The 25,414-nt window shown below is 38.5% G+C and overlaps 2 protein-coding genes and 1 pseudogene across 3 annotated transcripts in view; all 3 read left to right on the top strand.

The window, feature by feature from the left end:
* LOC307149131 (GTPase IMAP family member 9-like) overlaps positions 1-12,196 on the top strand; it is a 35,805-nt pseudogene extending 23,609 nt beyond the window's left edge. The window contains exons 3-4 of the transcript in view: positions 10,557-11,095; positions 12,167-12,196. The product of the transcript in view is annotated as a GTPase IMAP family member 9-like (transcript). The remainder of the gene's footprint in view (positions 1-10,556; positions 11,096-12,166) is intronic.
* A 645-nt stretch (positions 12,197-12,841) lies between these two features.
* On the top strand, positions 12,842-16,722 carry LOC307152506 (GTPase IMAP family member 9-like). The gene is made up of 2 exons (XM_079861215.1): positions 12,842-12,918; positions 15,326-16,722. Exons 1-2 carry the CDS (start codon positions 12,900-12,902, stop codon positions 16,453-16,455), a joined length of 1,149 nt encoding a protein of 382 aa, XP_079717341.1. The 5' UTR covers positions 12,842-12,899; the 3' UTR covers positions 16,456-16,722.
* A 2,526-nt stretch (positions 16,723-19,248) lies between these two features.
* LOC307152353 (GTPase IMAP family member 8) lies at positions 19,249-25,396 on the top strand. Its single transcript, XM_079860910.1, has 3 exons — positions 19,249-19,311; positions 22,511-23,503; positions 23,589-25,396. The coding sequence occupies exons 1-3, from the start codon at positions 19,293-19,295 to the stop codon at positions 24,587-24,589; spliced, it is 2,013 nt and encodes a 670-aa protein (XP_079717036.1). The 5' UTR covers positions 19,249-19,292; the 3' UTR covers positions 24,590-25,396.
* Positions 25,397-25,414: the final 18 nt, after the last annotated feature.

The raw sequence follows: 25,414 nt of genomic DNA, 5'->3' as shown, positions 1-25,414 counted from the left end.
GCCAGAAAAAATCTAAATTTCAAGATTTAAGGGACAAAAGCCCAACCAAAGCAAACACGGATCACCATAATGGTGACTTAAACTTGTGATTTTTTTTTTTTTTCACTTTGGTGATTCTGCTTGTTTTTTCTGTGTGCAATAAACTTACTGTCAGTTACAGCCCATAAGATATGTGATTGTAAACTGGACTGAGATAAAAATGCCTATAGGAATGTTAACTAAACATGATGTTCCTTTACATTGAAACCAAACATGTTAGTACATTATCGAAATGAAGATTCGACTTAATGATCACCATCGGGTTGGCAAGTCTGTGAACTCCCTGAACCCATGTGATAATTATAAATAGGCCTAAAGTTTGGGAATATTTAAGGTTGGTCAGACACACACATGCTGATTGTCCTCCTTAAGGACCTTTTACTTCAATGACATTCTGATCACTCATATATTGAGAATATTTCCAGATCTGCTCACTGCTTCAGATTGTGAAGTTAAACTTGCGAGTTATGGGTTGTGGGAAAAGCAGAGACGGATGTGAGAACTGCCAGGACAACTGCGGTAACGGATGCAGCTGCAGATGTCACGACAGCACCAGTGTGGATGTGGAAGGAAAGGTTGACATGTGCTGCAAATGTTTGGACTTTTTGAAAGACATCTATGACAATCTGGGATTAAGCTGTGAATGCTGTCCAGAAATGTGAGTAACATTATCTTTATAATTACTATATTTATCACTGCTTCCTACAAAATTAACATTTTCTGAAATTCCCTTCAGCTTGTGAAACTTTAATAAATGTTTATTACAAATGAAAGCAATATCTGCATCTAATCATGAGTGATGCTGACTCCTTTAACAGGCCATTTAACAGTATTACGTCCGTTAGGGGTAAGACGCAATAAGTTAAAGAAACATTCCACAGGCCGTCAGATCAAAAGGACCATGGCAAATACAATAAATTATAATATAAATTTATTGTGATTCACAAAAGTAAATAACAATAACTCAGTTAAGAAGGACCCACAGCCCAAATGAAAATGATACCCAGATAGCAACATTGTTTCTGCCCACATCTGGCACACGTGAAAAGATGATCTGGCCCACATCTGGCACATGTGTAAAAATGATCTGGCCCACATCTGGCACACGTGTAAAGATGATCTGGCCCACATCTGGCACACGTGTAAAGATGATCTGGCCCACATCTGGCACACGTGTAAAGATGATCTGGCCCACATCTGGCACATGTGTAAAGATGATCTGGCCCACATCTGGCACACGTGTAAAGATGATCTGGCCCACATGCAGCGTGGAATGACGGCCCTTGGGCGGGTCGCTCCTGTTTGTCAGATCTGGGCCACAAGCAGGCCATAGCAATGCCACATGTCAGCCAAGAGCAAAGAAATAAACCAGAACTGGACCTTATCTGAGCCACAAAGTCTGTGTATATTAAATATGGAGTCATCTCAGCCTTAATAAGCCTGTTAACAAGCAGAATCACTGAAGGAAAGAAGAGAACAGAAAAATAGACGAGCAGAAACACAAGAACTACAACTGACTTCAGCCACAGTCTTACACTGTAAAAAATGTCTAACCCTCCCAAATCAAAAATTTCAAGTGACCGATAACATCAAAATTGTTCAATTGGCCCAAGTGAAATTCTGTAAATTAAAAAATTAAATTTACAGATTTTCATTTGGGCCAATTGAAAAATTTAGATGTTATCGGTCACTTGAAATTTTTGATTTGGGAGGGTTAGAAATTTTTTACAGTGTAGATGAAATCAACTGAAGCGAAAAGAAGACATTAAATCTGTGAAGATCTCAGCAGAGGAGGATTAAACAACTCCACAAACAGCATTACCAGCTTCACTTATTACTAACCAGACTGACTTTATTTCTGTCAGCTTTTATTGAGAATTAACAGGTGTTTAACTCTAATGTGTTTCATTTGAAGTCACCATAACAGTGATTAGTGTTTCCATTAGTTGGGCTCTTAACTCTTATTATATCTTTTGTCTTTTCTGGCTGCTATGACGGTGTGTTTGTCAAACACATTTGCAGCAGCAAAGAAAGGTAAAGTGAAATGAGATCAGGTGATGTGGCATTGCTATGGCCTACTTGTGGTCCAGATCTGGCAAACAGGAGTGAGCCGCCCAAGGACCGCAGCATGTGGGCCAGATCATCTTTCCATGTGTGCCAGATGTGGGCAGAAGCAATGTTGCTATCTGGGATATAACAAAGTAGAATTAATTTGAACAAAAAAGATAAATTAATAAAGTGGTATTCTCGTCAGAGAGACCCAAGGCCCATAACAAACAAAACCCAATTTAACTAAATTAAACAGCAACGTAAATAACCTAACACAAAGAAAAATAAACATAACGTAACAATAGTTACAATAACACTAATGGGAAAATATATACAAAATATATACAGATATATACAAAAATATACATATATATGTAATTCCAGATTCCAAATAATACATCTTGAATTATGTTAAGTTTTCTCACCCCATAAAACATCTTTACATTTTATATTACATGTATATATTCTGTGATGGGTAGACAGTTTATACCGTATAAAAACTATTACCTCTATGTAGTCCCCACAAAGATAGTAAACCAGACATGTGTGTGTGTGTGTGTGTGTGTGTGTGTGTGTTTGTTTATTGAGGCATATCAAACATTTTATATTTTATATTTTTTTCAGTGAAAATGAAATTGAAAAGTGAATGGAGTCCTGCGGTGATGCAGCAGTCGGGACGGGTTACGGCACCAATGGGAAACATCATCTGGTTCCTAAAGCAAATGTAATCTGTACAAATACCCTTCCAGCCAGAAGCTCAAAATAAACTAAATAACACATCAATTCAAAGCAGAAATAATTTAACTGAATGAATGTATGAATGAGGCATATATATATATATATATATATATATATATAGCATACAGTATATATAGGCCATGACTGATAAAGGACAATGGAGGGAATGTGGCCAGGGCACCGGGGTTATACCCCTACTCTTTACTAGAAGTGCCATGGGATTTTTAATGATGACAGAGAGTTTAATGTCGGTTTAATGTCTCATCTGAAGGACGGTGCTCTTTGACAGTATAGTGTCCCCATCACTTTACTGGGACGTTAGGACACACACAGACCACAGGGTGAGCGCCCCCTGCTGGCCTCACTAACACCTCTTCCAGCAGCAACCTAGTTTTCCCAGGTCTCTCATCCAGATACTGAGACTCAGCCCTGCTCAGATTCAGTGGGTGACCAGTCTTGGGCTACAGGGTGATATGGATGCGGCACACAGCAAAACTGAAATCCGGAAATTAACACCATTAGTTAAATTAACACAGCCAGTGGCTCCCATATAAACCGCATTTGAAGTGTTTAAATGAACACTTTCTACGTTGAAAAGTGAAGAATCCTCTGTGTAAATAAACACTGAGTGTTTATCAATATTTTATTCCCATGAAAATGTCATCATTGACAGATGCTACTGATGGAGAAGACGGCTGACTGAGTTTACCAGGACTTCACGAATGGTTAGTATCATGAAGTCGGTCACCTGCACAACTTTGTTCAAAACTCCCTGATAAGAGTTTATCTATATTCTCAACACAATGCCGTCAACGCGGAGACCTCAGTCTTCAAATAAGTTATTTGCAAGCATGTCAGGGGCCTAGCAACTAAGGACAGCTAAGCTAACGTTAAAATATAGTTGGGGTTGTGGAGGGTTGCACGATACACTTCTTTAACTCTGACGCTGAATGTTTGCTCCTTTAATCCACATGAATGTTGAAAAAAAAAATTCCAAGAGTAAAAAGGCCATATCCTGAGGAGGAACAAACAGAGCAAAACAGAGTTTGAAACTTAAACGGCGAGAAAAAAAACAAAATGTGCCATAAATAGTAGAGCTGTCATGTGGGGAGATAAGGGCTGTGCGATTAATTGTAATCATAATTGATTTCGATTTTCATTTTGGTTTCCAATGATTATGAAAGCAAGATAATCAAGGAATCAAGGTAAAACTATTATCACAGTGCTACACTTTCACAATGATGTGTTTTTGAAACTTACTGTACACAGATTTTGTTATTCATATTAAATACTCCAGATTAGACTAATTAAAATGCTGAAAGAACTCATGCTATATAAATACTGGATTGCTCTGATCATGTTGCATTGTTACCAGAGACCAGAAGTGGGTAATCCAGGGGCCAAAGAGTAAAAGTCCTGCCATATGTTTATTCCACCCATGAACTCAGTCAGCTGATTTCACTAATTAGTTCTCTCTCCTGCTGAATTAGCAAATCCAGGTGATTGGAACAAAATACTGAGGAGGACTTTTACTTTCTGAACCTGGACTTTACACCTCTGCATAGCAATGCCACATGTCAGCCAAGAGCAAAGAAATAAACCAGAACTGGACCTTATCTGAGCCACAAAACCTGTGTATATTAAATATTGAGTAATTTCAGCCACATCCTCAGATGAAATCAACTGAAGAGAAAAGAAGACATTAAATCTGTCAAGATCTCAGCAGAGGAGGATTAAACAACTCCACAAACAGCATTACCAGCTTCACTTATTACTAACCAGACTGACTTTATTTCTGTCAGACGTCTACTACAAAAGGTTTTATTTAGAATTAATAGAGGTTTAACTCTAATGTGTTTCAGTTTGGTCTAAGCTAGGACGAGAGCACTTGTGCGCCAGGCGTACTAGGGAGGTTCAGATTATAAAACCTGATAAAAGTGTGTGGGCTAGCCCAACCGACTGCCTCCCAAATCTCCTGGAGGGGCACTCCCGAGAGGAGGGCCCTAGAGGACGCCATGCCTCTAGTAGAATGAGCCCTTACGGCCAAAGGTGAAGGCAAATTGCGCACCTTGTAGGCCGAGGCAATAGCCTGAACAATCCAATTACTGATTGTTTATTTTCTGAGAGTGTAGAGGAATGAATTAGGCTGAATGATTTATGACATAAATGGATGCAGGGATCCCCTTCTTAGGTGACCCAAAACACACTAACAGTTGGTCCGACCTCCTCCAAGAAGAGGACCTCTCAAGGTAAATAGTCAGTGCTCTGACAGGACAAAGCACGTGGAGTCTCTCTTCTTCTGCCGACACATATGGTGGAGGATGAAATGCCTGCAGGACTGTAGACCTTGCCATGTTGGAAGGCACCTTGGGCACATGCAGGGGCGTAGCAGCCATTATAAAAGTGGGGGGGACAAAAGCTTTATGTGACCATAGGACGTGACCCAAAGGTGATGTTCATTTTCCTGGCTCAAAACGAGGCGGAGGTGGTAAAATCCTAATAATGTTTAATAATAAGATAATTAAATGTGTATTTTTTTGTAGATCATCATATACCCTAATGTGTTTCCCACATTATTTTTGTTGGTGGAGCTTGGTACCTCTAGGGGGGTCCGGGGGCATGCCCCCCCGGAAGAAAATTTTGTACATTTTAAAGATAAATTCATTAATCTGGTGCACTTTGAGTCACCCGAATCCACTGTTAAAAATAAATAATCCACCCACAAACCGCCCGATGATATTCTCTGATTTAGATATCTGCATCTGATCATCACATTACAATTATTCAAATTCTGGTATCAAATTGTAGGATATTTGTAATTTGTAGTGATTACAATTTAGCTCAAAGGATTTATTAATTAATTTATAGGGAATTCAAAAGAGTCACTTATTACAACCGAGCAAATGACTCGTTCGCGGTTCATTTGAACTGGCTGTAACTATCAACTCTGCAACGGATATAAATATCCGAACTATAGTGAAACACTATATAGTTAGCAAGGTAACTTAGATCAGAAGTTTAAGACATTAAATTTGTAAGCACAATAACACAAGTAATATTTCTCTTTAAAATACAAAGACTTTATTGATTATTCTAACACATAAGACTAATATCTAACACAGACACACACACATTCATACGCGTTGCAGGAAGAAAGAGAGTAAGGAAAGATTAAGTTTTAAGAGTGAGTTTAAGAGTGAGATGATGTAATCCCAAGTTTCTATGCACTTATAAAACACAACCTGAATGAACCATCAATCATTAGTTTAACCCTTTTATCGTTTCCTAGGTTATTAAATCAGTATCAAATACACCAGTTCAGTTTAAGAGTCTGGAGGCAGTACTTGCTTGTCTTTGCTTTTGGGGATTCCCTTTTGTTGCGTGTAAAGGGTTTTCCCGGTCCGTTCGTTGGCTGGTCTCCGCGTGCCTGATGTCTGGGTCACGTGGTCAGTCACGTGGCGTGCTGGCGGAATGAAAGTCTTTGTTTGAAGCTGGCTTTGCAGAAGAAACGTGGCTCGAAATCTTGTCGCAAAACTTAACTTAGAACCGAGACTCACAACGGAAAAGAAAGGAAACTAAGAAAAGAAAGGAAATTGAGAAGAGTAGATGATGGCTTGAATGAAGCTGTTTAACCCATGTTCTTCAGATCTTGATTTGGGTTATTTCGTCTGCGCGTTTTACATGGTTACTGGTCTGTCTTAGATCTTCATCTCCCGCTGCATTTTTGGTTCTGCACTAAAACTCTAAACTTTGTTCTGGTGTTAAGATTTTAAACTCAAATGTCCGCCCAGCCTCCTGGATCAGTTCTAACCAATTAGACACTGTCTTTGTTTAGGAGGTGGCGCTCTCTTCACTTCTTATCATAAATCAAGCTTATCTGTGCTCTCCTTACTCTCTAAGCTCTAGCAAAGAGTACAGAGGCCACAGCTAAGACATTATTACTATTATAAGAATCCGAAACATTTTCCACAGATTTCAATCAAGCCATCCTTTGAATTAAGAACATACGATCATATCGATATGAAACGCAACACATTTTCATTCAAAAATCTAACAATTATAACAATTACATGAATTGTATGGCATCTAAGCATATCAGATACACCCATCTATTGTAGGAACAATATAGAATCATGTCGTTGCATGATGCTTGATCTATAAGTCCATTGAAAATTGTTCTTGAATGATTTTATTTATGTTATAGGTAAAAATCTCAGCTCTGTGGTTTGAAACGATTTTACACCCTGAGGTCTATCAGAGGTCCTTACGGAGGGGGAGTCTGGAATGTTGTGGGCTCGAGCAGCTTCTGCTGTTATCTTGATCGGGCTGAATTGTGCTATCTCTTAGCCAATCATTCTTTTCCAAGCTATCTTACATTGACCAGTTCTTCCTTTAGTTGGGCTCATCTTCTTTGAAGCTTGCATGGCCATAAAGTTCTTAGCTGGGGGTTTTCGTTGGTCAACGGAGACTGGCTGGCTGGAGCCTTCTTTTATGGCTCTGGGGTTGGTGATTTGGTGTCTGGAATGTTCAGTTCTGTGAGAAATTATGTTTGAACAATTCACCTGGAAGATTCATTTGTGTTTGTTTCGCACTCAATCCTACAAAATTATTCAAATTATGGTAACATATCACACTGAAGTAGGCTGATTTAAAATGAACATTTATTTAAAATAAAAGTTCTTCTTTTGGCAAAATTACATTTCCTTATAGCCTAAACAGAGGCTTTACTCCCTTCAAACTTAAATTGTCAATGTTTCATTACATCACTGTTTGAAAACACAATTTTTTTTGTACCTTTTATAAAGGCATTTCCCCCCTAATTTTATGCTCCATCTTTCATTTTAAATTCTTAAATTTGATCAATATATTCAATTAAAATAATAAGACACTAGGCTGTTACCAATCAAATTAAATAATTTACATTGAAAAATTATAACTGTATTAAATTAGATTATTTTAAATATTTTTGAATATACAAATAAGGAATGTTGAAAAGAATGAGACTTTATGAAACTAAACCGCCAGTAGGAGGCGGCAGGCGACCGTCTTAATGAGCGAGTCATTGAGTCATTCATTCAAACGATTCGCTCAATCGGTTGATTTATTCAGAATGAAGCAGTTTATGAATAGTTAATTGAATCTTTGACTCAACCGATTTGTTCAAAACGCTGAATCATTCAGTAATGCAACGAGTGTTGCTGTGAGATGTGCGTTCTGCTGTGATCTTTGTTTGGGACTATTTTCGCTGCTGAAACAGAGCAAAAACAGTCATTGCGACTAAAATGTAAGTGAGTACATTTTTGAGTACATCAAGTAAAATTAATGTAAGTTAATTTTAACTGTTTGTTTATTGAACTGTTATGAAACCAGTCACGGTTTCAATCTTGATGGCATTCAGGAAAACAGCTGGTCGTGTGTAGCCTAGGCTATATATTGCTTCTTAACTAGGCTATATTGTTTCTAAAATGTTATAACTTCACGAGCCTCGACAGCGCACATTAGGCCTATATTATTATCAACTATAGGCTATCAATCGCCACTTACATCAAATGAAATTAAACAGAATCATCCATTCCTCACGTTTTCGGTGATTGCCTGGTTATTTTTTATTTTTATATTAAAAATTGTTTTAATCAGGGCATTTGTCCGAAAAAAAAAAAATGCGGGGGACAGAATCACCGGTTTCTAAAAGTGAGGGGGACGTGTCCCCCCCGTCCCCCCCCGGTTGCTACGCCCCTGGGCACATGGCCAGGTCTTGGATGCAAGATGGCCTTAACTCCTCCTGGGGCAAACTCCAAGCAAGCTGGCGAAACTGCCAGGGCTTGGAGATCTCCCGCCCTCTTAAGCAAGGTAATGGCTAAGAGAAATGCCATCTTAAATGTCAAGTCCTTAGGTAAAGCCGACTGAAGTGGTTCGAAGGGGGCCAGGGATAACCCTTCAAGAACCACCGCCAGATCCCAGGCAGGAACTCTGGTCCTGGTTGTCGGTCTCATCCTCCATGTACCACGGAGAAAACGTATGACTAGCTGGTTCCTCCCCAGCGGCCCATCACTTAGTGGTGCATGGAAAGCCGCAATTGCAGCCACGTACACCTTAAGTGTGGAAGGGGTGAGACCCGCAGAGAAACGATCTTGGAGAAACTCCAGAACTGAAGCCACCGGGCAGTTAACTGGATCTAACTCATGTTCTCTACACCAAGTGGAAAAGACATTCCACTTGAGGCCATATAATCTCCTAGTGGACGGAGCCCTAGAGCTAAGAATGGTTTCAACCACCCCGGCTGATAGACCAGCATTTAGGTACTGGTCCCCCTCAGGGGCCGGACCCACAGTTTCCACAGCTCCGGGCGAGGGTGGAATATTGTGCCCTCCACCTGAGACAACAGATCCCTCCTCAGAGGAATCTACCACGGTGGAGCTATTAGGAGTGAAATTATGTCTGAAAACCATACTCGGGCCGGCCACAACAGGGCTACCAGAAGAAGACTGATGCCCTCCTGACGGACCCTCTCCAGGACCCCCGGGAGCAGAGCGATCGGGGGAAAAACATACAGGCGAAGCCTTGGCCAGGCCTGTACCATGGCATCCAACCCCAGTGGGGCTGGATGTGTGAGGGAGAACCAAAGTGGACAGTGGGCCCTCTCTCGAGACGCAAATAGATCCACTTCCATTGGTCCAAACCTCTTCCATATCAACTCCACCACCTCTGGGTGAAGTCTCCATTCCCTGGGCCTCAGCCCCTGTCTCGACAGGATGTCTGCTCCCTGATTCTGAACCCCCGGGACATATATTGCTCTGATAGATAATATTTTCCCCTGGGACCATAGAATAATCTGATGCGCCAGTCTTGATAGAGGGCGCGATCTGAGTCCCCCTTGTCGGTTCAGATAAGCTACCACTGATGTATTGTCTGAACTTATCAGGACGTGATAGCCTTTGATGTCTGGGAGGAAGCTCCTCAGAGCCCTGAACACAGCCAACATCTCTAGGCAATTTATATGCCAAGAGTGATGATGGTCCTGCCACAGACCCCTGGCAAAGCGGCCGTCCATGACCGTGCCCCAGCCAGTGAGGGAGGCGTCTGTCGAAACAGTTCTCCGGCGACATGACGCTCTTAACACTGGCCCTTGGGACAAGAACCAAGGTTTCTTCCATATTAATAGGGAACGAAGGCATCTGCTCGTAACCCTGATTGTACGGAATGGATTTCCCCTCGGAGAAAACCCCTTGGCTTCCAGCCACCACTGAAGGGGCCTCATGTGTAGAAGGCCCAAAGGTACTATGTTGGATGCCACTGCCATGAGGCCCAGCAGTCTTTGAAATTGCTTTACAGTGATGGCCTGGCCTAGCTTTATCCCGGACACCATGGCCAGGATGGACTCGATACGCGCGGGAGACATATGTGCCCACATCATAACCGAATTTCCATACCACGCCCAGAAACGTAGTATTCTGGGCTGGTTCCAACACCCTTTTCTTCTTTTCTTATTTCAGCAAAATATTGGAAAACAAGCGGAACAGAAAACCGGAACCAGAAGAAACAACATACAGCAAGAGAACATCATCCAACCCAAGCAGGTGAGAACTTGTGCTTTATTACACTTTTCCCAAATATCACGACATGTTTCTTGAAAAGTAAATGAAACTTAATCTCTTATTTGTCTGCTCTAAAACCCAGTGTCACAGTCCATACAGAACAGACATACAGTATGAAACTTGGAAAGCACACAGATCTCAGGATCGTGATGGTTGGTAAAACTGGGGCTGGAAAGAGTGCAACAGGAAACACCATCCTGGGACGAAAGGAGTTTAAAGAAGAATTGTCTACAGAATCTGTGACTGAGAGATGCCAACAACATCAGCAGACGGTAGAAGGTCGAAACATCTCAGTGATCGACACTCCAGGACTGTGTGACACATCAATCAGTGAAGAATAAGTTAAGGGGGAAATAGTGAAGTGTGTCTACATGTCTGCTCCTGGTCCTCATGTGTTTCTGCTGGTCATCAGACTGGACGTGAGATTCACAAAGGAACAGAAACACACAATTAAATGGATTCAGGAGAACTTTGGAGAAGAAGCTGCTCGTTACACCATCATTCTGTTCACTAGAGGAGATCAGTTAAAAACATCTCTAGAGGAGTTTCTGACAAAAAACAAGCAAATTAATGAGCTAGATAGAAAGTGTAAAGGAGGTTATCATGTGTTCAATAACACAGATGAAGACAATCGATCACAGGTCACTGAACTGCTGGAGAAGATCGAGAGAATGGTGATGGAGAATATTTTATATATTATATATAATATATATTACATAAATACTGCAGCAGGTGGCAAAAAAGAGTGTCTTTTATGCTATGTTTTAACGAACGTATTTACTTGTTACAAAAAAACTGATTTGGCTTTGTTAAAATGTGTGCCTTATTTACTAAATTAATAAAATAAGTCTAAATAAGAGGTTCAGATGACCAAACCAAGGTTTTCTTGCATAATTAACATTTTAATTGTTTGGTCAGACATACACATTCATAAATCTGGGATTATATTAAACGTTGAGTTATGTTATGTATGTTAAATATGATAAACAATTATATGCACACCTATAACTGCGCTTTGAATGAGATTGAATCACATGCTAAATGACCGATCTACCCAGTAGGCCTACTCTCATTCACTAACAAAATGTACCAGTTTGATCAATTCGTTCACGAACCAGATCTCTCTCTCTCTCGTTCAGACTCGAAACAGAGCGATCTCGTTCAGTGATAGGTGTATTCGTTCAGTAGATCCAACCAATTACATGCCCCTTCACAGCCCGAACTGAAATGTTATTTGCTGACGTTACACAAATGAGACCTAACCAATACTGTCATATTTTTTGGTTTGTTTTAGTTTTTAGAGAAGTGCATATGACATGAATAAAACGTAATTAATTCATTTTTGATAATACAAAATGAACACAAGTAGTAAAGTAAATTTTTCAAAGTGCAAAATACCACAAAACTAAGTCTAAAACACACAAACAAAATATAAGAAAAGCAGGTAAAGAGAAGTGTAAATTTAAATCAAGTAAACAGTCAAGTGCCCCCCGCCCACTTAGCTCAAACCAAGTAAAAAATGACAATGTTAATTTGTCTTTGTTATATTTAACCATCAGCTTGCGTTATTAAACTGATTTCATTACAATGGTAAAGTGTAAATTTCATTCTTTGATGCAAATATGCTGACTACACAAACCCAGCTCTATCTGTTCGCCATCATTATCGTTCAAACAACTGGTTCTTTTCGTTCACGAACGACATGTACCAGTTAGTTCACGAGAAGATATCTCTCTCTCGTTCAGACTCAAAAGCAACTCGGTCACAGTCAGTGAAGGGCATATTCGTTCACTACATCCAGCAAATCACATGCTCCGTCACATCTCATACTCGAACGCTATTGGCTTGAGGTTTAGTCATTCTTGACAGGTTGAAAACACAGAGCTACCCTGTTCACTGAGCTGCGCATGCGCTGCAATAGCGCCGCGCGGCTGTGGAGGGAGGGATTTCAGTGAACGAGAAATATGAGTCAATGGATTACGTGAACGAGAACGATTCGTTCACCTAAAAGATTTGTTCAAAAAGAGTTGCCAGTATTTTACTGTAAAAAAACCTGGTAAGGTCTAACAGTGTAGTATTTTGCAGAGTTAGATAAAAGCAACTAACATTACAATGATTTTGTTTCTTTAAAAGTTTTTTATAGATTTGGCTTGTCACCTCCACATTTGTTTGGTCTGATACTTCACCTTTATAAAACTGAATTAACTTATTTTTACATTTTTAAACCTATTCATTTGAGTACTTGCCATGACTAATATGACAAAGCATTATAAGACAGAGTAAACATAGGTCACGGCCCAAAACATACAGTAGTTCTGCAAGATCTTTGTCTTTAGGTGTCGAAATGCAGCCAATGTGTGACGCTGCCATTTATTTATTTTTTTACAGTATGAGGGAGTGTAGAGACACTTCCTGGGTCCGGCTCACACACAAACACAGAGGGACTTTGAACGACAAGCTCTAATTGCATGAAACATAATGGCATCAGCATGTAAAGGTCAGTCTAAGTTAAATAACCTAATGTGAAACTGCTAGTTTAACACCATACTGAGAAATGAATCGTATACTTTTTGTTGCTGGTAGATGACAGCATTAAACAGTAAATCAGAAAGTAAATAGTGAAGATAATCTACATTAGTGTTTAGTCGCCATGTTACAACCTTAAATTTCTACTGTTCGGTTCTACTAATTAATTTTATAAAATATATTTGTATACAAGTACTACAGAGTATCATGAATAAAATACTGTATGATGTTACCAAAATAACGGTGAGGTAATGTCATCTGTCTTCTATGCCAGCAGTGCCAGTGTCAAAAGCAGAGGACAATGTGTGTGCATTTATTGATAGTTTGTTAATATCTGCATCTGTGTAGTTCTTTGGCATAAATGCAGTTTACATAATATGATGTGGGAGCAATTCAAACAGAATAACTGAATATTAGAAAACAAGCTAATAAAAGTCACATAAAAACAGCAGAAATAAAAGAAACTATTACAAATAAAGGAAATTACTAAGACAATTCAGATCCTAATGTATTCATACCACAATGCATGATGGGAGCCATGAATGAGTTGTGATTGGTGGCAGCCACTGCAACATGCTTTATTATTGTCACCATTGTTGAGATTCACAGGCTGTTTATTGATGTCTGTGTGTCCAGATGAAATATATTTTTGCAACGTTTTTGTATTAGAACAACTTGTAAGAAATCCTTTGGATTACATTGAAAATGCTAAAAATATAACGCCAGTACTATAAACAGTAAAGTAAACCTTAATCAGAAACTTGATACTATGAGTTCAGTGATTCAGGTCAAATGATGATTATGTCTAAACATAACCAACACCATCAGATCACATTTTCACCCTGTTCATCTGGCAGTTAAACAGCCAAACAAAATGTAATGTTAATAGTTTAAGGGTCATGAGCCCAACTAAAGCAAACACCGATCACCATAATGGTGACTATACGTGTACTTTAGTGATTTTCTCCTTTAGTGATTCTGCTTGTTATCATCAGGTGTCTTCAATAATGCTCAATCATCACTCAATTAATCACTTAATTATCTAATTAACTTTTACACTCGTCAGTGTTCATTTAACACTCATATGTTAACACTAACACTCTTGAGTCTGGAGCCAAATAAACTCCCAGTAGAGTTTAACACTGGAGTTTTGCTGTGTAGATGTGAATTGTTCCTAATGTTCCTCTCCCATCTGATTACAATGCAAAAGGAACAAAATCATGAAACAACTTGAGTAAAGAAAAATCACATTATACAAGGAAATAGTGTTATGACTTTCAGAAACAAACCCAAGTGCAGACAGTCTTCAAAACACACAGTTTACTATAGACAGAAAAACAGGGAAAACAAAACCCACAAGGGGGCAAATAACATAGACTGGGGAAAAATACAAATCACAAAACTAGACTTGGACTAGACAATTAACAGACAGCAATCACTAGATAAATCATGATAAATCATAAATCTGTATCACTAGACAACAGGTGATACAGATTAAAAAATAATGACAAACGAGGAGAACAAGGGGGTGGGGTAAGGGAACGAGACAACACAAGCACACAGCCCAAACACAAGGCCATGTGCTTGTACACAAAACATGGGTCTGTCATGATCCTGCCTCAAGACTAAGGAAAAAACAAGGACAAGAGCAATAGCACAGCAGAAAACATACATGATATAAAGAGCAAATAATCAGCCTCTTAGATGTAAATTTCCCTCAATATTCTCTATAAAATAAATAGAAATGTACACACTGATCACCATGTGCTTTCATTTCCACATATTAAGGCAAAAAACAAAAATATAACTCAAAAAGGGTACAATGACAAAAATAATCAAACAGGTATACGTAAAATATCAGTATACACATAAATAGGAGTGAAAATATAGATATAAAAGCAACAATTCCAATAAAGATTAAATAAGATTATCAGAAGTAAAAAGAAACCAACTTATCTCATGAGAGATTACAATGCAAAAGAAGACAGAACAGGAAATTAACTTCCTGTTCTGTCTTCTTCCCTTTTGCATTGTAATCTCTCATGAGATAAATTGGTTTCTTTTTACTTCTGATAATCTTATTTAATCTTTTTTTAATTGTGTATATATATATATATATATATATATATATATATATATATATATATATATATATATATATATATATATATATATGCTCATGACATCACAACAATTAAAGGGGAAAGCACTCATTTCAATCAGGCAGCCACACCAAATATATGTAAATGAACCATTTTGTGTGAATTGTACTTAATGATACATGTATTTAACAGTATCATTTCTATGATACACTTGTGTGGCCCAGCCAAATGTCTCCACAATGTCAAAAATAACATAATTTCTCCTCTCACTTTCAGATCTGAGGATTGTTCTGCTGGGTAAAACTGGATCAGGAAAGAGTTCAGCAGGAAACACCATCCTGGGTCCAGAGGATTCTGATAAGCATTTTAAAACAGAAGCTTCACCACAGTCAATTACTAAAACCTCTGAGAGTCAAAAAGTAAAGATTGGTGACCGGATCATCTCAGTCATTGACACTCCAGGACAGCTTGATACATCAATGTCAGAACAAGAAATGAAGACTGAGATGGAGAAGTGTGTCTACATGTCTGTTCCTGGTCCTCATGTGTTTCTGCTGGTGATCAAAGTGGGGAGATTCACAGAAGAAGAGAAGAGTGCAGTGACATGGATTAAGGAGAACTTTGGAGAAGAAGCTGCACGTTACACCATCATTCTGTTCACTCACGCTGATCAACTGAAGAAGAAACCCTTAGATAAGTATATCAGTGAAAGTAATGATCTCATGGCTTTTGTTAATGAGTGCGGCGGCAGATTTCACTCCTTCAACAATGAAGACATGGAGAATCGCGATCAGGTCACTGAACTGCTGGAGAAGATTGAGAAGATGGTGGGGAAGAATGGAGGACAACACTACACCAATGAGATGTATAGAGAAGCCCAGAGAAAAATTGAATGGGAGGCTTGGAAACAAAAAGCTAAAGATTATGGGAAAAAAGCTCTAACACTAGTAGTAGGGGGAACAGCAGTAGGAGTAGCAACAGCAGCAGGAGGAACTGGAGCAGCACTAGCACTAGCAGGACGAGCAGCAACAGCAGCAGCAGGAGCAGCAGTAGGAGCAGCAGGACGAGCAGCAACAACAGCAGCAGGAGCAGCAGCTTTAGGAGCAGCAGGACGAGCAGCAACAGCAGCAGCAGGAGCAGCAGCAGGAGCAGCAGTAGGAGCAGCAGGACGAGCAGCAACAACAGAAGGAGCAGTAGCTTTAGGAGCTGTAACAGCAGCAGCAGTAACAGCAGCGGGAGTAACAGCAGCAGGAGGAGCCGTAGCTTTAGCAGCAGTAACAGCAGCAGCAGTAACAGCAGCAGCAGTAACAGCAGCAGGAGGACCAGGAGGACCAGGAGCAGGAGGACCAGGAGCAGGAGGACCAGGAGCAGGAGGACCAGGAGCAGGAGGAGCACTAGCAGAATGAGCAGCAACAACAGAAGGAGCAGCAGTAGGAGCAGTAACAGCAGCAGCAGTAACAGCAGCAGCAGTAACAGCAGCAGGAGGACCAGGAGGACCAGAAGCAGGAGGACCAGGAGCAGGAGAACCAGGAGCAGGAGGACCAGGAGCAGGAGGACCAGGAGCAGGAGGACCAGGAGCAGGAGGAGCACTAGCAGAACGAGCGGCAACAACAGTAGGAGCAGCAGCTTTAGGAGCACTAAGATTGGCATGAAACTCTAAGGCACGGTACTCTAATAAAAGAAAAAAAAAACGAAGAAGAAAAAAAGAATATTCTGCCAATAGATGTGCACTGTAAAAAGTTAACATGCAGTTGTTGCTTTAAGGAGGTATTTCTACCTGATTTTACCTAAAAATTCTATTTTAGTTGTTGTAACCTAATTCAATCAGGTTTATGTAATAAAAAACGAGAACGCTGTTATAACTTAAGTGAGTTACATTGATCCAATATGCAATTTCCAATAAAGCTCTGCATGGCTACATTTGACACATGTGCACCTGCTGCTCAATACATTTTTGCTTCAATGAGATATTGTGTTTTTTTTAATTTTTTTTTTATTTTACTAATTAAGTAGCAATAAATATATAAATAAATATGTAAAAATAAATAAAATAAATCAACTGGCAGCGCTACTCTTCAGCGCAATGGTAACATACATTAACATCAACTACCAACATCTTTCCATTTACTGAAAAACACTTACAATAACACTTAATCCATAAATGTACTGATCTATGATCAACTTATCTCTCAATGCTTTTGAGAAACGCACCTCTGGGCAGTGGAGATGTAGTTCCCATCAATCTTTGCAATGGACTGCATTAGGAGAGTACATTTAGGTATTAAGCGTTATTTTATGTGTTTTACAGAAACGGGAAATATTTTGGTAGTTTATATTAATGTTTAATGTTCAGCTATGTTGGACATTTAGAGGAGTTTCTGTTATTAAATGTTCTGGTTACCATTGTGCTGAAGCTTGTGCTCAGGATGTGGACACTCAATGATTAATGTTACTAACACTTGTCTTTATTTAGTAATTCACAATATACATTGGATATTATGATGAACAATACTGTTAACCCAACCAAACTGATTTATTTTTGAAGAAATTAAGGTCATAATGTATTTATTTCTGTCTTCAAATACATAAAAGTGGTGTATATATATATATATATATATATTAGTGGTGTATATATATATATATATATATATATATATATATATATCAAGGTGGAAAATAACTTTCATCACATAAAGCAAAAGTTTATATCAAAAATAGCAAATATTTTTTTCTTAGCTGAAGAAATCAGGTTATATCAACTAGGCTTCAGTAAAACCTTGTTTTTCAGGTTGGTTGAATTCAGTTATAATCAGTAATCTTTAATTATTTCTTTCACTTCAACACACCCAGTCAGTGAGTCAGTCCTAGAGCTCCTCCGGTCTGATTTTAGGGGGTTCTCGGGTCCATCGGAGACGTCCAATAGATGTATTAGGCGCCGAAAGGACACCACAGACACAGTGTAATCATGGGAAAATCTCAGCTGTGAAAAATATGATACACCGGTGTTTTGCCAGATGAGAAGTTTATCTATGTATCATCTTTTTACACTTTTAATTCATTTTATAACTGTTTTAATTTTCCTTGCTCTTAATTTGGGATTATTTTAATTCATTTCTGTAAAGCACTTTGAATTGTGTATGAGATGTGCTATATAAATAAACTTGCCTTGCCTAAAATACATCTTTAGGTTGGATGTTATAAAACAAAATCCCCTGTAATTTGTTAATAGTGTCCATATGTGTTCACATATATAGAAGTTACAACACACTGAAGAAAAATGAATCAAGCATTCAAGTTGATCAACTTTATCAATATATATATATTTTTTTTAAATCTACAATAGCTGAAAACAATACTTCACAAATGTCAAGGGTCAAGAGACAACCTAAAGTGAACGCTGATCACCATAATGGTAACGGCAAACGAAACAGTCATTCATCAACATCTAATAATAAAACATCAACAACTAAACCCCTATTAATTCTCAATAAAACTTCTGTAGACGTCTGACAGAAATAAAGTCAGTCTGGTTAGTAATAAGTGAAGCTGGTAATGCTGTTTGTGGAGTTGTTTAATCCTCCTCTGCTGAGATCTTCACAGATTTAATGTCTTCTTTTCTCTTCAGTTGATTTCATCTAAGGCTGTGGCTGAAATACAACTATTTGAAAATCTGGAATCTGAGGATGCAAAAAAATCGAAACATTGAGAAAATCTCATTTAAAGTTGTCCATTTATGTTCACTACTGTGCTGCATTAACTCACAAAAATAAATGTTTTATATATTTACGGTAGGAAATGTAAAATATATCTTCATGGAATATGATCTTTACTTAATATCCTAATGATTTTTGGCATAAAAGAAAAATCTATCATTTTGACCCATTTAATGTATTGTTGGTTAAATATACCCGTGCGACTTGTGACTGGTTTTGTGATCCAGGGTCACATTTTCTACCTTTGGTCTGATACTTGACCTTTAAAACTGAATTAACTTATTTTTACATTCATTCGAGTACTTGCCATGACTAATATGACAAAGCACTATAAGCCAGAGTAAACATTGGTCACGGCCCAAAACATACAGTAGTTCTGCAAGATCTTTGTCTTAACGTGTCAAATTAAAGCCAATGTGTGACGCTGCCATACATTTTTTTTTTTACAGTATGAGGGAGTGTAGAGACACTTCCTGGGTCCAGTTTACAACACAGACTTTGAACAACAAGCACTAACTGCGTGAAACATAATGGCATCAGCATATAAAGGTCAGTCTAAGTTAAATAACCTAATGTGAAACTGCTTGTTTAAGACCATACTGAGAAATTAATCATATACTTTTTGTTGCTGGTAGTTGACAGCATTAAACAGTAAATCATAAAGTAAATAGTGAAGATAATCTACATTAGTGTTTAGTCGCCATGTTATAACCTTAAATTTCTACTGTTCAGTTCTACTAATTCATTTTATAAAATATATTTATGTACAAGTAAAGAGTATCATGATTAAAATACTGTATGATGTTACCAAAATAATGGTGAGGTAACGTCATCTGTCTTCTATGCCAAGTTTGAATCACCATCAATAAACAAAAGGAATGTGACACGACCTGTTAGTGGCTCGAAAAGTTATTTTAGCGTCAGTCACAATGTTTGTATTCATACGTCAGTTCTCACAATGTTACATAACCAGAAAAGCTAAACTTTAATCATCTATTATTAAATCTATGACACTGTTGTTGATATTTCTAGTGTTTACAGGGATGTAAGTGTTGGCTGCTCATATTTGCTGCAACTTGGAGAATAAAAAATGCTAATAAACTCCTAATAGTGGAAAGCCTAATGAGCAATGAAGTCAATGTGATGTATATCAGTCAGAAAGTGTAGGTGCTGTGCATCTGTGTGACCACCAGATGGCCAAAACGTATGTGGTGTTGAAATGTTTAGAGTAATGATGCGATACAGTTAATCTATGGGCAGGGTGTGTGTGTCCAGGCCCATTTTTGGAGGGCTTTAACCCCCCTAAATTCCCACCCAGTCCCCCTCAAAAATTAGTGATTAACTCCATTAAAACTTACATGAAACCAGCAGCAGTTTTTGGCTCATCCCCGAGTCTGCGTTTATTCAACGTGTTATTCAATCTGCAGCAGCGCCAGTGTCAAGAGCAGAGGACAATGTGTGTGCATTTATTGATAGTTTGTTAATATCTGCATCTGTGTAGTTCTTTGTCATAAATGCAGTTTACATAATATGATGCGTGAGCAATTCAAACAGAATAACTGAATATTAGAAAACAAGCTACTAAAAGTCACAGAAATAAAAGAAAATATTAAGAATAAAGGAAATTACTAAGACAATTCAGATCATAATTTATTCATACAACAATGCATGATAGGAGCCATGAATGAGTTTTGATTTGTGGCACCCAGAATGCACTGCAACATGTTTTATAATTGTTGAGATTCACAGGCTGATTCTTGAGTGACTAAAGAAGAATTTATTTATTTTTTCAAAGTTTTTGTATTAGAAAACTAAGACATCCTTTGGATTACATTGAAAATGCTAAAATGCTGTACAAAGACAGTGCTGCTATAATTATTAAACTAAACCTAAATCAGAGATTAGGCTCCAAATGATGATTATGTCAATACATAACCAACACCACCAGATCACATTTTTATCTTTGTTCACCAGGTTGTTATAACTCCAAACTAAATCTAATGTTAATAGTTGAAGAGTCAAGTGCCCACCAAGTGCAAACACTGATCGCCATAATGGTGACTTAAATTGTGATTATTTATTTGTTTTTCTTCAGTGATTCTGCTTGTTAGCATCAGGTGTCTTTAATAATATTCAATCATCTCTCGATTAATCACTTAATTATTATTTATTAACTTTAACGCTGCTTCAGTGTTCATTTAACACTCTTATTTTAACACTTTAACAATCTCGAGTGCGTTTATAGTTAGTTAGTTAGTTTTAGTAGTGGTGGGCAGATCGAGGCTTTGTGAAACACTGAAACAGTTAAAAGCAAATGTGCCATATTCGAAATACAATCCGACACCCTTCTCCACGGTGACCCCTAGTGGCCAGAAAAGTGTAAATGCAACAAAAACCCAGGCCAAACATGCATAAAACACCTATGCATGCATACAAATCTATTGCAAATTTTTTTTAAGTAAAATCTTTTAAATGCAATTATCTAATCATCTAATACAATTGTCAAGGTTCGTTTTGTTTATTTGTCTTGTTCACTGGTTCTCTGTGACTCCTCATATTAATGGGTTCACAGAGATCATCGCCCCCAGCGATGAACCATAGAAATTTCTAAGTGTTTCTAAACATTTATGACGTAATGAAGCTGTTTACTGAAATCACGTGACTCTGGCAGTTTGATACATGCACCGAACCATTGATCCAGAACAAAAGATTCGTAAAGGTTTCGAAGCTTCATGAAGCAGTGTTTTTGAAATTGCCATCACTAAGTTTAAGATGGTGCCCAGGGAGCGATTGGGGGTTAGGTGCCTCAGTCATTTCCTGAAGGTATTGAGAATCAAACCTGCATTAAACATTAAGCCCTAACTACTTAGTTAAATAGTTAGTTGGCTAGTTAAACATGCAGGAAAATGTTATAAAGCACTGGATGAATTAACAATTTGCATTGGTGCTTAAGTTGTACTGAGATACTGAGCAAAAAAAATTGGACAACACAACTTCACTCTCTTCTATTGTAGAAAAGTAAAGCCGCCAAGGTCCCAATATGGCGCTGACATCTCGGAGTCTGTACAGTAGTGAGCGTGAAGTCGACCCGCGATATCAAGGTCCCGCCCCTCACTCCCGCAGAAACCGACGGTTAGTACAGTTTACTGCAGAACAACTCATGTCGGTGTGAAATAAACAGTTATGGAAATGTAGAAATTAAAGTTGAAGCTCAATTCTCCTCACAAAAATCCCGGAAAAAGTCTGTTGGTGACTCTGTGACTACTTCACTCAGAGAAACTGTCAATCTCAGCTGTCAATCATGACGTCACACTCTTTTATAGCATCAAATAACTAACTAGAGCAAATTATTTAACTTACACTTACACTTACACTTTAAATTAAACTTACACTTACATCAGCGTGATAAAAACGACCTAAAATGACAGAAACCATCTTTGGGAAAAATTATTTGAAGTGTAATTTGATTGTCTCACGTCAGCTTAGATTCCATGGAGAGGCTGGGGTTTGTGACCTATACTGGGATCAGCCACCGGGGGGGGCGATCAAAACATTTTGGCTTCACTTTTCAGGACTTGTGCGGCACACGTGCACAAAGGGTCAACAAAATGCATTTTGTACAATAACAAAAGTAACATCTCAGCACATGAGTAAATAAATGGGTGAAATAGCAAAATATACATGGGGATGAAAAGCAGGCATGTTTAATCATCTAGAGCTCCAGATAATGACATGAACTGTTTGACAGGTGGTGCACATGATCTGAGGATTGAGCTGCTGGGAGTCTGTGGAGCTGGAAAGAGTTCAATAGGAAATGCAATGCTGGGTCGAGAGGCATTTAAAGAGAGCAGAACCAGGGAGAGTGAGATACAGAGAGGAAGAGTAGAAGACAGAAACATCTCCATCATCGACACTCCAGGATTCTTCAACACTCAACTGACTGATGAAGAGATGAAGAATGAAATGATGAAGAGTATGTACCTCTGTTATCCTGGTCCTCACGTCTTCCTGCTCGTCATCAACCTGGGGAACTTTGAGAAGGAGCAGAGGAACATTGTGGAGCAAATTCAGGAGAACTTTGGAGCTCAAGCTTTGAAGTTCACCATGATTCTGTTTATTGGAAGAGAAAAAATAACACTTAGAAAATGGAAGCTCGTTATGGATAGTAGAAAGTTTCAGAACCTCATCAAACACTGCAGAGGTAAATATCATGAGATCAACAGTAAAAGTGAGATTATTCCAACTCACATCACAAAGCTTCTAGAGAAGATTGATGAAATCGTCAAACAGAATGATGGCCAGCATTATGACATTTCCATTTTCTTAAGAACTCCACTAAAGAGCAGAAAAGAAAAGATAAAACAAGAGAAAGAAATGAAAGTGCAAGAGACAAAACAAGAGCTGAAAGAAATAGTGCGGGAGACGATTCACGTGCACAGTGTAAAGGAAAAGAGCACAACACATTGTGTGACTGAAAAGAAAGATTCTTTTTCAAAAATAGAGACAAAAATTGAGAGAACTGAATTATATGAAGACAGACTCTCCAAAGTTCCACACGAAAACAGGAATGATGAAGAGGAGGCAGTAAAACAATCAGTAAAATCACAGAGAAACTCTTTTGAAAATATGGGAGAAACAAATACAGTCCAGAACCCAGCAAAATATTGGAAAACAAGCGGAACAGGAAACCGGGACCAGAAGAAACAACATACAGCAAGAGAACAACATCCAAACCAAGCAGGTGAGAACTTTTTGACAAATATCATGACATGTTTCTTGAAAAGTAAATGAAACTTAATCTCTTATTTGTCTGCTCTAAACCTCAGTGTCACAGTCCATACAGAACAGACATAAGAAACTTGGAAAGCACACAGATCTCAGGATCGTGATGGTTGGTAAAACTGGAGCTGGAAAGAGCGCAACAGGAAACACCATCCTGGGACGAAAGGAGTTTAAAGAAGAATTTTCTACAGAATCTGTGACTGAGAGATGCCAACAACATCAGCAGACGGTAGAAGGTCGAAACATCTCAGTGATCGACACTCCAGGACTGTGTGACACATCAATCAGTGAAGATCAAGTGAAGGGGGAAATAGTGAAGTGTGTCTACATGTCTGCTCCTGGTCCTCATGCGTTTCTGCTGGTCATCAGACTGGACGTGAGATTCACAGATGAGGAGAAAAACACAGTGAAATGGATTCAGAAGATTTTTGGAGAAGAAGCTGCTTGTTACACCATCATTCTGTTCACTAGAGGAGATCAGTTAAAAACATCTATAGAGGAGTTTCTGACAAAAAACAAGCAAATTAATGAGCTAGTTAGAAAGTGTAAAGGAGGTTATCATGTCTTCAATAACACAGATGAAGATAATCGATCACAGGTCACTGAACTGCTGGAGAAGATAGAGAGAATGGTGATGGAGAACGGAGGAGAGCATTACACAAATGAGATGTACAAGGAAGCTCAGAGGAACATAGAGGAAATAGAGAAAAGGGAGAGAGAGGTAAAGGAGAGACGGAAGTTAGAAGAAGAAGAAAAGATAAGGGAGGATGAAAGAATGAAGATGTTTACTAAGTTTAAAGGAGTGGCATTAGTGGGAACCGGAGTGTGTGCAGGAGCAGCAGTTGCTGGAGGAACACTGAGTTCAGCTTTAATATCAGGAGCAGCAGTAGCTGGAGGTGCAGTACTGGCCTCTGCTGCTAAAGGAGCCACACTATCTGAAGCTTTAATGGCAGGAGTCATAGCTGCTGGAAACGCTGCACTGGCCTCTGTTAATAGTGGAGCATCACTACCTGCTGCTTTCATTGGAACCAAGAAATCATGTTAAACTAAAAGCAACTAAATCCCCAGAGTTAAATTAACTCTGCTCAGAGTATATATGGTCCCACTCTAAAGAGTGTTAAAGTGACTCTGAATCAGAGTTAAAGTTGATGAGATAATTAAGGGATTAGCTAAGTGATGATTGAGCATTATTGATGAACACCTGCTGTTAACAAGCAGAATCACTGAAGGAAGAAACACAAGAACTACAACTGACTTCAGCCACAGCCTTAGATGAAATCAACTGAAGAGAAAAGAAGATATTAGATATCTCAAGATCTCAGCAGAGGAGGATTCCACAAATTACCATCTTAATTTATTACTAGCCAGATTAACGTTATTTCTGTCAGATGTCAACAAATGTTCTTATTGAGAATTAACAGAGGTTTAGTTGTTGATGTTTTATTGAAAATGTTTGGTCACCATTATGGTGATCAGTCTTTCTTTAAGTTGGGCAGTTTGAGATTTTGTTCTTTGTAACAGTGATTAACAAAATACACAATTTGTTGCAAACTGGTATTGCCATTCTTATAATCCAGAACTGTCAAAACAAATTTAGTAGTGCACACTTTAAAAAAAAAAAGAGAAGAAAAAAAAAAAGCTATGATTTACCTATTCAGCTAGCCTCAAATGATCAACAAATTCTGTTCATCTACCAGAAATAAATGCATGCAATATCCTACAATTGTTTGTACCGAACATATCCAGCCACGTTTGGTGCAGTTCCTGGGTCCACTTGTCATTTCACTATCATTTACTATCACTATCAAACTGATATCAAACTATAGATAGTCAACACAATGAGAAGTGTGTATTTACACCCTAAATACTT

Source organism: Squalius cephalus (assembly GCF_949319135.1).
Source record: "Squalius cephalus genome assembly, chromosome: 2".
Classification (NCBI taxonomy): domain Eukaryota; kingdom Metazoa; phylum Chordata; class Actinopteri; order Cypriniformes; family Leuciscidae; genus Squalius; species Squalius cephalus.
Note: the sequence above shows the minus strand (reverse complement) of the source record. Positions and strands in the feature narration are given on the sequence as shown.